The sequence below is a fragment of the Podarcis cretensis genome (genome assembly GCF_951804945.1).
Source record: "Podarcis cretensis genome assembly, chromosome: 3".
Lineage (NCBI taxonomy): Eukaryota > Metazoa > Chordata > Lepidosauria > Squamata > Lacertidae > Podarcis > Podarcis cretensis.
The window spans coordinates 24,459,904-24,473,492 of NC_137172.1; the positions used below are offsets into that span (position 1 = coordinate 24,459,904).

The 13,589-nt window shown below is 42.8% G+C and overlaps 1 protein-coding gene across 3 annotated transcripts in view; it reads right to left on the reverse strand.

Annotated features, from left to right (window-relative positions):
• EML4 (EMAP like 4) overlaps positions 1-13,589 on the reverse strand; it is a 94,043-nt gene that overhangs the window by 16,798 nt on the left and 63,656 nt on the right. For all 3 annotated transcript variants that reach the window (XM_079968536.1, XM_079968535.1, XM_079968534.1), the window contains 6 exons: positions 12,946-13,080; positions 11,433-11,568; positions 7,942-8,093; positions 5,580-5,705; positions 4,960-5,091; positions 3,538-3,605 (listed from right to left, as the gene is read on the reverse strand). In XM_079968536.1, the coding sequence (XP_079824662.1) occupies positions 3,538-3,605; positions 4,960-5,091; positions 5,580-5,705; positions 7,942-8,093; positions 11,433-11,568; positions 12,946-13,080 (749 nt within the window). The remainder of the gene's footprint in view (positions 1-3,537; positions 3,606-4,959; positions 5,092-5,579; positions 5,706-7,941; positions 8,094-11,432; positions 11,569-12,945; positions 13,081-13,589) is intronic.

A 13,589-nucleotide genomic window follows, 5' to 3' on the forward strand; every position in this document is an offset into this window, starting at 1 on the left:
CACATCACGGGCAAGGCTACATAGTTAAGTTCTCAAGAAGAAGTCATCCCTCGTTATTTTCAAAAAGCACTCCCAAGTCTGAAAACCAGATATCTGGAAAATGGCCTATTCCAAATGGCTTGGACCCAATTTGTGGTTAAGGGACCACATGAAAGACATAAAACATGAAGCAGCTCAGCATACCACCACAGCTTGTGAATATGCTGTGTGCAAGATGGATGGAACCAGTGGAAAAAAATGGCTGAAATATTTTCATTGGACAGCAGCAGAAACCACTTTCAATAATATCACGGGGGGCAACGCAAAAATGTGGGTTTCACCTACAGCCAATTTTGTACTGCAGCTGGATGACCGACATGTTTCAGCCTGCTGCTTTGGTGTTGAATAACATTCAAGCTTTTTTTTTTTTAATGCCACCGAAATTGCTGGTGTTTGCTTCTGCTATTCGTGTTAAATCCCGACAGATCTAAAGTAGGGAAGGTGCTAATTCTTTATCGAAGGCACACAAAACCACCATACATGCAGCTTGTCATCTACTTGGGATCTCTTATTCACTTTAAATAATGCAGCAAGTATTTAAAAAAGTGAACTTAATGAAGAAAGAATCTAGCAAAGGGTACCAGGAAGAGGAAAACTGTGTCCTTTCCTAAAATTGATTCTACAAATTGTCACGGATGACGACAACTTAATGCTACAGATTTTAAAGAAGTTTTTTTTGGGGGGGGGCAGGGGAACAGGCCAATCCAGGACCTTAAGCATTAATTTTACATATCTAAGCAAAGGAAGGCAGGGATGTGCAGATCTGCATTCTTCAGTGAATGGAATGGCATATCCATTATAGTTTAAGTAGCTCTGTGCATGCTCATTGGTGGGTCCACAAGAAGCCACTGATATAGGAAGCTTGTGTTACTTTGCACAATCAGTGGCTTGGTTCCGATAGTCAAGATGTACAGGAGCTTCAGGCAGCTGCACACAACCGCTTCATTCTTCACTTTACATGAGTAAACAAGCCAGGAACTAGAGTTAACCATATCTTCATGTTACGCCCCAACGGTGAATTGAAGTGAATAGTTTCGAAACAAACCAGGATTTCTGGAAGCCAACTTTTACACAATGATTTCATATTCCAGCTGGTTTAGAAGCCATTAATATTAGTTTCCCAGTTCAGATGCAATAGGAAGCTATGGTTAACCATGGCTTCCTGGCTTGCTTCACTGATCATGCAAAGTATCTGCATATGGGTGCATAAAACGTGTCCGTATCTTTGCTTATTAAGCCAAGATCTTGATGGCTTGAATGCAGCCAGTGCAAATCTTTGGATTTTGCAGTATCTGCTCCAGAATTTTAGAGTCTGGTTCTCCAGAATTTTAGAGTCTGCACTGCTTGAGTCTCAAGGAATACAGAACAACCTGGTTTGGGTGAAGCCAACCTACTGCTTTGCCTCTGGACACTTCAGTCAAATGCCTAAGGCAAGGGCACAAGGAACAGCGGGGCTTGGTTATTCTGGGCAACTTGTGGTACCTATCCATCTATCCCGCTATTTTATATTTCTGCACTACAGCTCCAAGCTTGCTATTTTACTGCCACTGTGTGCAAATAAAGATTTTGTATTCATTTCTATTGGCACCTGTAGGCTCTTGCCAATTCACCAAAGTAAGCGAGGAAATAATTGGTGTTTCTGAAGTAACCATGCCCATTACCATAACCTCTGTGCAGTTCACTCCCATGGACACATATGCAAGATAAGGGTTCACATGTGCATTTGCACAGACATGGGAGCACGTCCGTGATCTTTACCCCAAACATATAAGTTTGCATTTTGTTGCTAGCCAGAGAGGACATTGACTATGTTGCTCCCATCAATGTAGCATGTTGATTAGTGCCATCCATACATAGGCATAGCTAATGGAGAAGCATTAACATGAATCTACATTATGACTGTTGGGCACAGATGAAGTTGCCAGGGACTCTATGGGTGTTTTGCTTTAAAGTATGGAGCTCTTTCTTTTTTGCTTACACCACTATTGTGCTCTTGATGTTACCCCTAGGACAGCACAGAGTATTAACTAGTTATATGGGTGCAATTTCTAGCACAGCTCCCGGGATCTTAGCTGCCAGATAATTAATTTTAATCAATACACTGAAAGAAGCAGCTACGTTTTCCTGTAATAAGCATGCAGAGAGCAAATTTGGGTGTTAAGTTCACTTGTGGCAGTATTGTTTGCAAACTATTTTTTTATGAATAGTGTGTGCATGTGCTGTCACGAACCTTTTAAAGAAGTGGGTGGGATAGAAGGATAAGAGAGTAACCCCATGAGATTAATTTAAAAAGAAAACCAGCAATCCTGTAGACCCCTGGTCAGCCCTGTTAAAACTTACAAAACTTGGGCTACATGTCTGGCACTGTCGACATACGAGACAATGAATGCCCCAAACCTCCTACTTTTAACGAAGACTGGTGCTCTTTCATTCACTTGATACATGCATGGAAGGTGTCTGCTTATACAGACCACGACTCCGTGAAATGAATTTCCTGTATATGAAAATCCAGCAGTTCACATGCAAAGCTCCGCTGGAGCTTTTTATTACTACAGCTGGGTTTCGCTTTGGGGAAAATATACATTCTTCGAGGATCTCTCATTTCCAAGTGAAAACGTAGGCAGCAAGCAGATGGTAAACTAGCCCAGTAAAGTTGTAGCAGGCTGTGAAATGTTGGGCTTGGCTGCAAACTAAACATTAATACTTTTGATTGGTAGAAGAAAATGAAGAAAGAAAGAAAAAAGACACTCCATAATTCTCCAAGCAATAACGAAATCGCAGCTCTCTGGGGGGAAAAAAAAAATCTCTTGTGCTTGGCTTTGTAGAATTGATGACTCAATTGTTAAGCAGTTGATGGATGTTTGGCAGTTTGAATGCAGAGCAAGCATGATAAATGTCTGTAGGGCTGAAACAGGGTAAAAAGACAACATATATAGGTGGTGGTGTTGTTGTTTTGCAAGGTTCATTGGCTCCCCCTTGACAAAATTTGAATGGGATTGCATCGTAACATATCACTGTGCTGATCATCACAATACAGGCCTTCCTACCCCCTCCCAAGTACTCAGTTCCTCCAGCCTACAGAGAAGACAAAATTTTCTTATGTATCAGCAAAACTGAGTATGAAAAACAGAGTCCTGTTTGGGAGAACATCTGATCTAAGGAGTTTTCCTTATTATTCCAAAAAACGTTTGCATTTTACTACCATGAAAAAACAAAGGATGAAAATATGAATACACGAGATCTCTAACTGGAGTAGGTCAACTTTGTTTTGCTTGTGTAACGATAAACTCCACTGGCTTCAAAAAATATATAAACGTGTTAATGTGTCACCATTATATTTTTATGTTCTCTTCCCCCCCACCTCCCCAGAGGAGGTTACATACCTGATATGTAGGGAAAGGAGAAGACATTGGGGTGAAACAAACAAATTACCAGAACAATTTCCTGAGATATAATAATCGCATTGCTTCAGCTGAGCAGAGGCACAAAAGCATTTACCTTCCTGAGTGTGTTCCTATCGCTACCACTGTTCCACTTGGATGGAAGTCAGCACAATGTCCTGGTTCCTGAAAGACACATTTTGGTCTTACGATTTAGGCTGAAACCCAGTTAACATTCACACAAAAACAACATATATGCCAAACTGCCTCACCTGGACTGAAAAAAAGGAAAATGGCGCAAGCACCACAGTTCTAATTTATGAAGCAAGATAGTCAGTGATTGCTGCAATATTTATTGTCCTCGTAGTAAGATTTGAATCAATTAACTCTTTCCCGCAAAAATAACATTTCCGAATAAATTAGTCACTCTGGTACCCTGATGAAATGGAAAGAACTGTACTCCAACTCTCCATGGTAAGAGATTCAATAGAAGAATATAGTTTGGGGATGGGGAACCTGTAGTCCTCCATCTGTTGTTGGGTATCAATCCATCAGCTCAGCCAGCATGGTCAGGGATGGTAGCAGCTGTAGTTCAGCAACATCTGGAGGGCTAGAAATCTTAATCGTCCCCTAAAAGGTAAAGGTAAAGGGACCCCTGACCATTAGGTCCAGTCATGACCGACTCTGGGGTTGCAGCCACTCATCTTGCTTTTTTAGCCAAGGGAGCCGGCGTACAGCTTCCGGGTCATGTGGCCAGCATGACTAAGCAGCTTCTGGCGAACCAGAGCAGTGCATGGAAATGCCGTTTACCTTCCTGCAAGAGCGGTACCTATTTATCTACTTGCACTGTGACGTGCTTTTGAACTGCTAGGTTGGCAGGAGCAGGGACCGAGCAATGGGAGCTCACCCCGTCATGGGGATTCGAACCGCTGACCTTCTGATCGGCAAGTCCTAGGCTCTGTGGTTTAACCCACAGAGCCACCCCTACCTCATGCCTAATTTTAAAGGGGACAATGCAAGAGCGTTTTCACTGTCCCTGATTACTAAAGCACAGTATATGTGTGCAGTGCAAAGAAGATGCCAAGCTTACTAGCTTCAATGAAGGGGAAATGTAAGTAAATGCAAAATGAAGAAGAAACTTAGGGTTGCCTTCAGCTAACCCTTACCCAGAGCAGACCCAATGAAACTAATGACCTGAAGTTAGTTCTGTCCAATAATTCCAATAGGCCTATGTCTACAATCCTGAGGTTCCATGTTCAGATGACTACTTACCAGACTATATTAATGCCACACTTTTCTATTGTTCTTAATAACATGCGTACAAAAACAGTGCCAAACCCTCCTCCACACCAATGACAAAGCACACGTGCTCTACTTCTGAGCTATGCCCCGCCCCTGACACTGCAAAGGCATTGCCATTGCTTGTTATGCGATGTAGTAGTACAGGCCAGCTCCACCCCTAAGAGGAAGCTCTACTTGTGTAGGAAGGGAAGCATCCTACGATAACAGCTGACAACTTCAGAAAAAGAAGCTCGCATACCTCCACCAACCTGGTCCATTCAAGTGTGTGGTCCGCTGAGTTCCACATACAAACTTGCCCATCTTGAGCACACGTTAAGAAGAGATCTTTAAAGGGATGTGTCGCCAGGCCCCAGAGCTCATCTGTGTGCCCCTACAATGTAAGCAAAGCAAACCTGAATTACTGGACAGCTATCTATAACCTGTAAAGGTAAAGGGACCCCTGACAATTAGGTCCAGTCCTGACCGACTCTGGGGTTGCGGTGCTCATCTCGCTTTATTGGCTGAGGGAGCCGGCATACAGCTTCCGGGTCATGTGGCCAGCATGACTAAGCCGCTTCTGGCGAACCAGAGCAGCGCACGGAAACGCTGTTTACCTTCCTGCCAGAGTGGTACCTATTTATCTACTTGCACTTCGACATGCTTTCGAACTGCTAGGTTGGCAGGAGCAAGGGCCGAGCAACGGGAGCTCACCCCGTCGCGGGGATTTGAACCGCCAACCTTCTGATCGGCAAGTCCTAGGCTCTGTGGTTTAACCCACAGTGCCACCCGCGTCCCTCTATAACCTGTACCAAACCGATTAAATCTCAATGGCGCAGTTGAAGTAGTGGGTGGGTGGGAAAGGGGGCGAAGTGAACTCACCTGTACTTCCACTTGAAAACCGTCATTAAATGTTCCCCGCAAAATAAAATTCCGCGAAGTGCCAAGTAGAAATTGGTCAGCTTTGCCTTCTGCTACAGCTCTGATTGTCCCATATTGATCAGGAACCTAATAAAACAGATTTCCCATAAGCTCAATTATTTTAGTCTTCAGAGCATAACAGTTATAATTTCTAAAAACAATAGCATCTTGAAGCACATGCAGAGCTGAGGAGGAATTTGGAAATGGGTCTAAATCGGCACCAAACTATTTTAAATCTAGTGCTCCACTCATGACATACATTACAATACTTGTAAAGAACACTTTGAATGGAGTGGAGTAAGGACAGCTATCAATATTTGCCTAAAAGGCTAGTGGTTAGATTTGAGGGACATCCCTGCTGGTTAGACCCTCTGCTGCCAACTTATCCTCCCACTTTTCCAAAGCAAGGCTTTTCTGGACTTGAGGAGGGATTGGCAGGGAAGGTAGAGTGCCCAGAAACAGGAGTGCAAGATCCAGTTTAGAAAATGGGTGTGCTTAAAGGGCAAACTGTGCTTGCCTCATACAGAGCTGCTCAAATGTCCCTACTCATCAACAGGAGCAGCCTGGATTATTGAAGCATCAATAAAACATTTCCTTGGTGCCGATGACAGCAGCATTTAGAAGTGGCTTGCTGGGTTGAGTGTAGCTGCAGTGCTAGTTTCCTGGCAAGGAAAGGAGGGGTGAGCGGGATGGAAGGGGAAGTTGGTGTGGTGCAAATGCAACAGTGGAGCCAACTTGATCTTCCTGCCTGTACATTTACACCACACTGACCTCTCCACTTCCTTGCCCCTCCTGGTATGAAACTGACCTGCCAGGAAGCTAGCATAGTGGATCCACCACATCTGGCAAGACTCTTCTGGCAACTATGTTTGTAAAGGCCACTTAAAAGGAGCAATCCCACTAAATTCTATAAGTGGTGGGGATGATTCTTAGAATGTACCATTAAGGAGTTGTGTTGCACTGCTATCTGATTTCAGAAACACAAGCATCGAAGAAGACTTCAGAATGGATACAAACAAGGAAGAACCTACTATACTGAATTCTTCGCTGCACACCGTTTTAAGTAGTCTCAATAGAATGAAGGCTTCTCATGCAAGTATGTTAAAGACATCTCTCAACATGTGAGGAACAAGCGTTGGGAGTGATAAAGAATCTTAACATCTGCTGGCTGCTTCCTTACATTTTCTTTTTTAAAATGTTCGATTTGCTTGCCTATCTAATGCCAAGTAGCACTATAAGAGGAAATAAAATGGGGGACGGGGGATGGGGGACCTCAAACTAAAAAAATGCAAAGATGTTTATCTAACTAGTATATTTTTCCCAGAAGAGTTGGCAGGATTTTTCAGCATCAAATAACAGCTGTATACAGAGAACATGGCACGTTAACAAAGGGAATAGGATTAGGAGAGATAACAATCTACATCACTCAGGTTGCTGTTTACCAAGTTCAATGGTGATTTATATCCAGTTGGCATCAAACTTGTTGATTTTATTAATTATCTTTTTAAAATGACTCTTCTGAAGCCATTTCCCTTACCCAACAGGTATATTAACAGCCCCAGAGGCTGTGAATTCATCACCGCAAATAGAGATTAAAACGTCATTTTGCTTTTTACTGGGAGTTGCCAAGGCCAGGTGAGGGGTGTGCTGGAGTGGGACTTGGCAATTTTGGGTTCAAGCTGCCGATCACCTGTGGATTTCAAGACAAGCTGTGATGCATCTGTCATGTTTCCCCATTTGTAAACTGGGAGTGGCACTGAACTTGCTTCACACATAAAACCAAGGGCAGAATTAATCAGCAACATCTCTCTGCATGGTGTTCACTAAGATGGAGCAGAGCTGCACAGACATCACTTTACACAACCCTGATTCAATGGGGCTTACCAAGGAACAGTTCCCACTGGATTGAGCCCCAAGAAACGTATTGTGGTACAGACATGTGTTGGCGAGAGTCCACCACGGCAAATGTGGGCTTGAAGTTAGCAGGCAAAGTTGTATGAATATGAGAGAAGCGAAATAGCCACATGTGGGCAGAATAGGCTCAAGGGTCTTGTGTTCCCTACCAACTTATAAAGCTCACTAGGTGACTGTTGACCTAGCCAATCTCGCAGGGTTGTTGTGAAGATAGAAACAGAAGGGGGTGGGAATCTTGTATACTTTCCTAAGCTCATCAGAGAAATGATAAGGTAAAAATGTTAATAACGAAATCAATGGGGGGGGGGTGTAAGTGAAGTTGTAAGTAGCACAGCAATAACAAAAAGAGTAACAGCAGTACCACAACTGCTACATGCTTCCATTTCTTTGGTGACAGTAATATGCCTACCTCTATTTCCCTTTCAGGGTTCAAGTCATGATCCCACAGAATTATTTTTCTGTCCTTCCCACCTCCAGTGAGCAGCATCCCGTTCCTCATTTGGCAGAGGGTGAACACGCTGCCATTGTGAGCTTTGATTTGTCGACTGATCTGGTACACACCTGTGGTCACAACAGAAAGAGTACTAAGTTGCTATAATGGTTTTGCCAGCTTACACAGAAGAATAATCAGAAAAATGAAAATATGACGTTAAAGACCGACACTTTTTGGGGGGTGGGTGGGTGGGTATTTTTCCCTATGTAGATGGTTTCAACACCGTGATTTTCTAGCCTGCCAAAACTGGAACTTGAAAGTGCTTACAAAGCAACTTCCAATGGCTTCATGATCATTCCTGTTGGGAACTTGGTGGTCAATTTCCTAACAGAGATTTTATGGGTTCAATCTGCCTGAATTTGCAATCTAACTATGCTGTGGAATCTTTTGCCCTAGATCCTAGACTGGCAGAGGCTTCCCACTGCCATTCTGTAGTGACCAAAGTCGTCTCTGAATATTATAACAAAAGCACGAAGTCAGTTTGGATGACCGTGTCTCAGTTTAAGAAGCTTCCGCCTGCACACTTCACGCTTGCGCTAACCCCTTCCATCCTCCTTTCTCAGCAGTAACTTAGGAAACCATCAGTTAGCTATGATTTCCCATTGCATCTGAACTGGGAAACCAGGGTTTCCAGATTTGGGACAAGCTGGAATCTTAAACCACACTCCTGGTTTGGGTGGAACAAGAGACTATAGGCTTGTAAGTTTAACTGTGGTGTGCCGACAAGGGCGGGGAAGGAAATGGCTGCACGTGCAGGCATAGGCTTATCTTGGCTTGCTAATGTGATGATCTGAACTGGGCCATGGAATCATAAAGAATTGGAGAATGTCTTGTAGGCCATTTAGTTCAACCACCTGCTGGAGGTAGGAAATCCAGAGCTAAGAGCCTTCCTTTCCTCCCAAGCAATGGCTGGCAAGCTTCTGTTGGAAGAGCAGCAGTGAATAACAGCCCACAACGTCTCTGGATAACTGGTCCTATTGTCAAATCGCTCCAGTAAGAAGTTTCTTCTATTGTTCAACCAAAAATTGCTCTGCTGTTAATTCAAGTCCATTAAGATCTAGTCCTTTCTTCTGGGGCAGCAAAGAAAAAGAAGAAAACTACTTCTGGAACTAAAACATATTCTGGGGCTAACTGCCTTGGTGAATCATGGTTTGAATAAAGCTACATATATGCTTTTTAAAAATGAATTGATGTCTTTTTAACTTTGATAGATAAAATAGAACCTCTAGGCTCGGAGGCAGTAGGATTCTGAACGCCAGGTACTTGGAGGGAGTACGGGATGCTTCTGAGCTCAGAGGCTTCATATAGCTCTCATGACTAGAAGCTATCTGCCCAAATTTTCAAAAACAAGAGGATGTGTCTGCGAGAGGAGTGTGTGTGTGTTGTGGGGGCCGGGGATGTCTAGGGTGGCTTTAGTAAAAGTTGGGAATGATAGGGTTTGCTAATTTTCTACATAAACACTGCAGGATGAATTCAGAAACAAATGTAAAAAAAACCTCTACAAAACCTGCATTAAGTGCAGCTCAGGTGTGAATTGGATTACTGGTGTAAAGGCTTTGCACGTAACAATGTGCCCAGATATTTTAATTAGAAAACCTTACCAAATAACATTAGTTCATCTGGCTGCTACTGCAAAGGGTTGTTTTTTTTGTTAATCTTCAAGATTAATTTTTAAAGGGCAGATGCCATTAGGTGTGAACTACCATCTGTTCTAGGATAAAATGTATATATAACAAATGTGTGCCTAGCTTCAAAGCTCTCCATAAAACCCAAGTGAAAGTAAAAGATGCCAACTTTACTTAGCAGGCCATCCCTAGGGAGCAGTTTGCTTTATTTCTAGATGTATGCACGGAGACACACACACAGACCTAAAACTCCATTAAAGCCATGATAAATTCAACAGCACACATCAGCCATAAAAAGCCCAACTCAACAAAATCCTGGAACCATTTAAATAATTAATACATTCAACTTTTCATTATGGAATATTTGCTATGACAACTATAGCAAAGAGCCATTCGCTTTAGGCGGGTTATTATGATATTAAATGTACGATCCATTTTATAATTAAATTTTTATTTTATTCTTTTCTTCAGAAAGAAAATTTGCTGAAAATATATATATTTGCAGTTAAAACGTCCTGTTCTGACAGTATGTTTTTTCTGGCATGCCCATTTAAGCCCCAGCATTTTAATTAGCTGCCAAAAACAACAATTATCCTTGGATTTAAGAGCTACCTTAGGGCTTAGCAATGCCAGACCTGCATATGGCTGGTTGCAAATAGTAATTCTTCTTTAAAATTTTAAATTGAAACAAAACGCTGGCCTATAAAGCATGCTTAACTTGAAAGGCAGAAAATTAAAATTAGAGCAAACTCTAATGCCAGTATCTGATACATTGCATTTTTTTTTACGTGTTCCTTTCATGTGTGTGTCAATATTAAAGACCAAATACTGCTATATAAAACTGTATTATGTTAAGACATCTTCTCCAATGTGATACATGACACATCGCAGTTAAGAGGTTTTGCACTGCCCATGCATATTTCTTAGTGTGCCTCATCCTAAGCACTGAGCAACTGCAGAAGCGATTCTTGACAATCTCATAGCCCATATGACGGCGCAGGCAGCCACATGTACCTGATTGAGTCCCTAAGGAAAGGAGACCAAGTGTATAATATGCTGATATTTAAGATGGGCCAGGCTAGGTAAGCCAAAGGATCCATCTAGTCTAGCTTCCCAGTTTTCACAGTGGAAAGCCAGATGCCTCTGGGCAAGCCTGCAAGCAAGAGATGGAAGGCAATTGTTCTCTGCCTTTTCTGCTCCCCAGCAACTGGCTTTCAGTGCCATGGTGTCCCTGAAACTGCTGGAGGTAGCAAATAATCACTGACAGGCCTACCCTCCATGAATTTGTCTAATCTCATCTAAACCAGTGGCTGCCCCCACATACTGCAGCAGCGACTTCCAATAAGCATATGAAGTAGCAGCTTCATTTTGCCCGTCCTGAATCCAAGTCTCTTCTGAAGTATACTAGTAAAAATTGTGGGTTTTAACCTTGTTTAAAAATTCTTGCTGAGAAGCATGAATGGGAAAGTTAAGCGCTTGCTGATTTCAGAGCAGCCTGGGAGAAAATTGTATGGTTAGCCTGTAATATGAAAGCATGGTGTTTTTTTTTAAATCATTATGGCTGCTGCTCCAGTGTGTCAAAATGGGAAGAAAGTTTGCTGGAGGGCAGTTCACTAAGAGTCATCTGGTGTTTTTTCATGAATTGACACAACAGGCTGAAGATGTATGAAACCTGCATGCACTTGAAAATTCCTTCAATTACCTTTGTAATTCCTTGCATTTTATGAATTTTTAAGCCTATCTGCCCCTATATACATAAGCCAGTTTAACAAATTGCCATACCTTTCGATCCTTTCCCAGGAGTGGCTTCTACAGCAGTTTTGCTCCATATAAGCATTATCCCACCTGAGTCTCCGGTGAGAACATCTCCGTTTCCTAAAAATGCTAAGCACTGAACAAATTTGGGTTTTTCGTATTTCTAAAAAAAAAAAAGAAAAAAGGAAACAACAAAATGCACTTTTTTAAAGAAGTACAATGTGCAAGGCAGACGTACAAAAAGCAAAACGGGCATAATCTGAAACATCCCGTTATCCCATTCTCGAGACATTTCTGTGGGCTGCTTCAAACATGGTAGGCCTCTCTCCATTTCAACCACTGCTTTGGAAAATGTGAGGGATGGCTGCCATTCATTATGCCGTAGCACTTGAAGAAGAAGAAGAGTTTGGATTTGATATCCCGCCTTTCACTCCCTTTAAGGAGTCCCAAAGTGGCTAACATTCTCCTTTCCCTTCCTCCCCCACAACAAACACTCTGTGAGGTGAGTGGGGCTGAGAGACTTCAGAGAAGTGTGACTGGCCCAAGGTCACCCAGCAGCTGCATGTGGAGGAGTGGAGACGCGAACCCGGTTCCCCAGATTACGAGTCTACCGCTCTTAACCACTACACCACACTGGCTCTTGAGTAGAGCAGCAGCAGGACAAGATGCTTAGGCTGCTCTCTCCCATTTTCTGCTTTCACTGCTGCTTCCACCCCACCCCACCCCACCCCACTCTGTGGAGTTCAAGACCTGTATCTTGGAGACTGAACATGCATTTCGAACTCCACAGGGATGAGGAGAATACAGGTGCTAGAGAAAGCAGAAAAGGTTTTTGAAGAGGGCAGCACAGATGTACAGCTGAGTATGGGAAAAAAGTCCAACAAGATGGATGGAATTGGGTATATTTCGCCTGGAGAAAGGAATACTGAGCAGGGGCATGATAGTGCTCTTCAAATAAATAAAAGGCTGCCACACAGAAGAAGACAAAGACTTGATTTCCGTTGCCTCAGAAGGCAGGACTATATCTAACAGGCTTGATATCACAGGAGGGAAGACTTTAGTTGAATATTATGAAAAACCTTTCGACAGCAATGGAAATTGTAACCTAGAAGGGTGGCGAGCTCTCCTTTCCTACAGGTCTTCAAATGGAAGGAGGACAGCTATCTGAGGGGGGATACACTCTTTCTCTGGATTCCCTATGTCAAGCTGATGGCTGGGCTAGAAGATGGCCTAGAGAGCTCCACCCTGTTATTGCATGAGGTGGAGACATGATTATGAGTGGGAATATGGCTCACAAGGTTTAGTGACCCTGCACCCCCTGCCCAAAATCACTCTCTCGAGGCTTTGCTACATGCATTTTACATTGGAAGTAGTTAAATGCATGTCTTTGTGTAGTCACTCAATATATTAGATATGGGACCTATTAGGCAGAACAGTCCTTTCTTCTCCACAACAGTTATCTAAGGGTCATCAGTCTGATAAATTCAGATGATCTTGACTACCAAGGAAGGAAGCTTGCCCAGAGAGGAAAGATGCTTACCCCAAAAATCCCTTGCTTCCTTGTCAAAGAATTGCCGCTCCAAGTCCAGAAAAAAATATGGGATTTGCCGGATGTTATTATTGTGTCTTTGTCAGTTGGATGGAATGCTACTGCAAGAACAACTTCATTTGTAGTCTGTTGAAACAACAAAAGGCAGTTACCACGGTTAACATTCCTGCTTACGCAGATAAGTGGAGACAATTCACCGTTATGCAAACAAATACCACATAATGGGCATGCAAATGAGTATGTTTATTAATAGCAGTTCATTCTTGCTACCTGGGGTTCTCCAAGCCACTGTCCCCTGCACATGCCTGCTTTGAATGTACTCCATCTTTGCTGCCAGGCCCCTGCACTCTGTCCCATATTTTTAAGGAGGGCTTCCTACTTTGAAAAGAGGCTTTTTCAGAATCACCGAAGAGGGAAGGGAAATATGGAAAACCTTCCATCATGAACTTCCTTCAGTTAATTGTCACATGATCCAAGCCCTTGTTATCTGGAATACATTAATTTCCCAATGCTAATAATATGAGGCTGAAAGCAGAAGAGATCTAGTGTTTAATCCCACCTACACACACACTAGCCTCTCTTCAGTTTGCAGATGTGAAAAATGGGGCGAGGGATTGAGAAAATGACATTAGGTT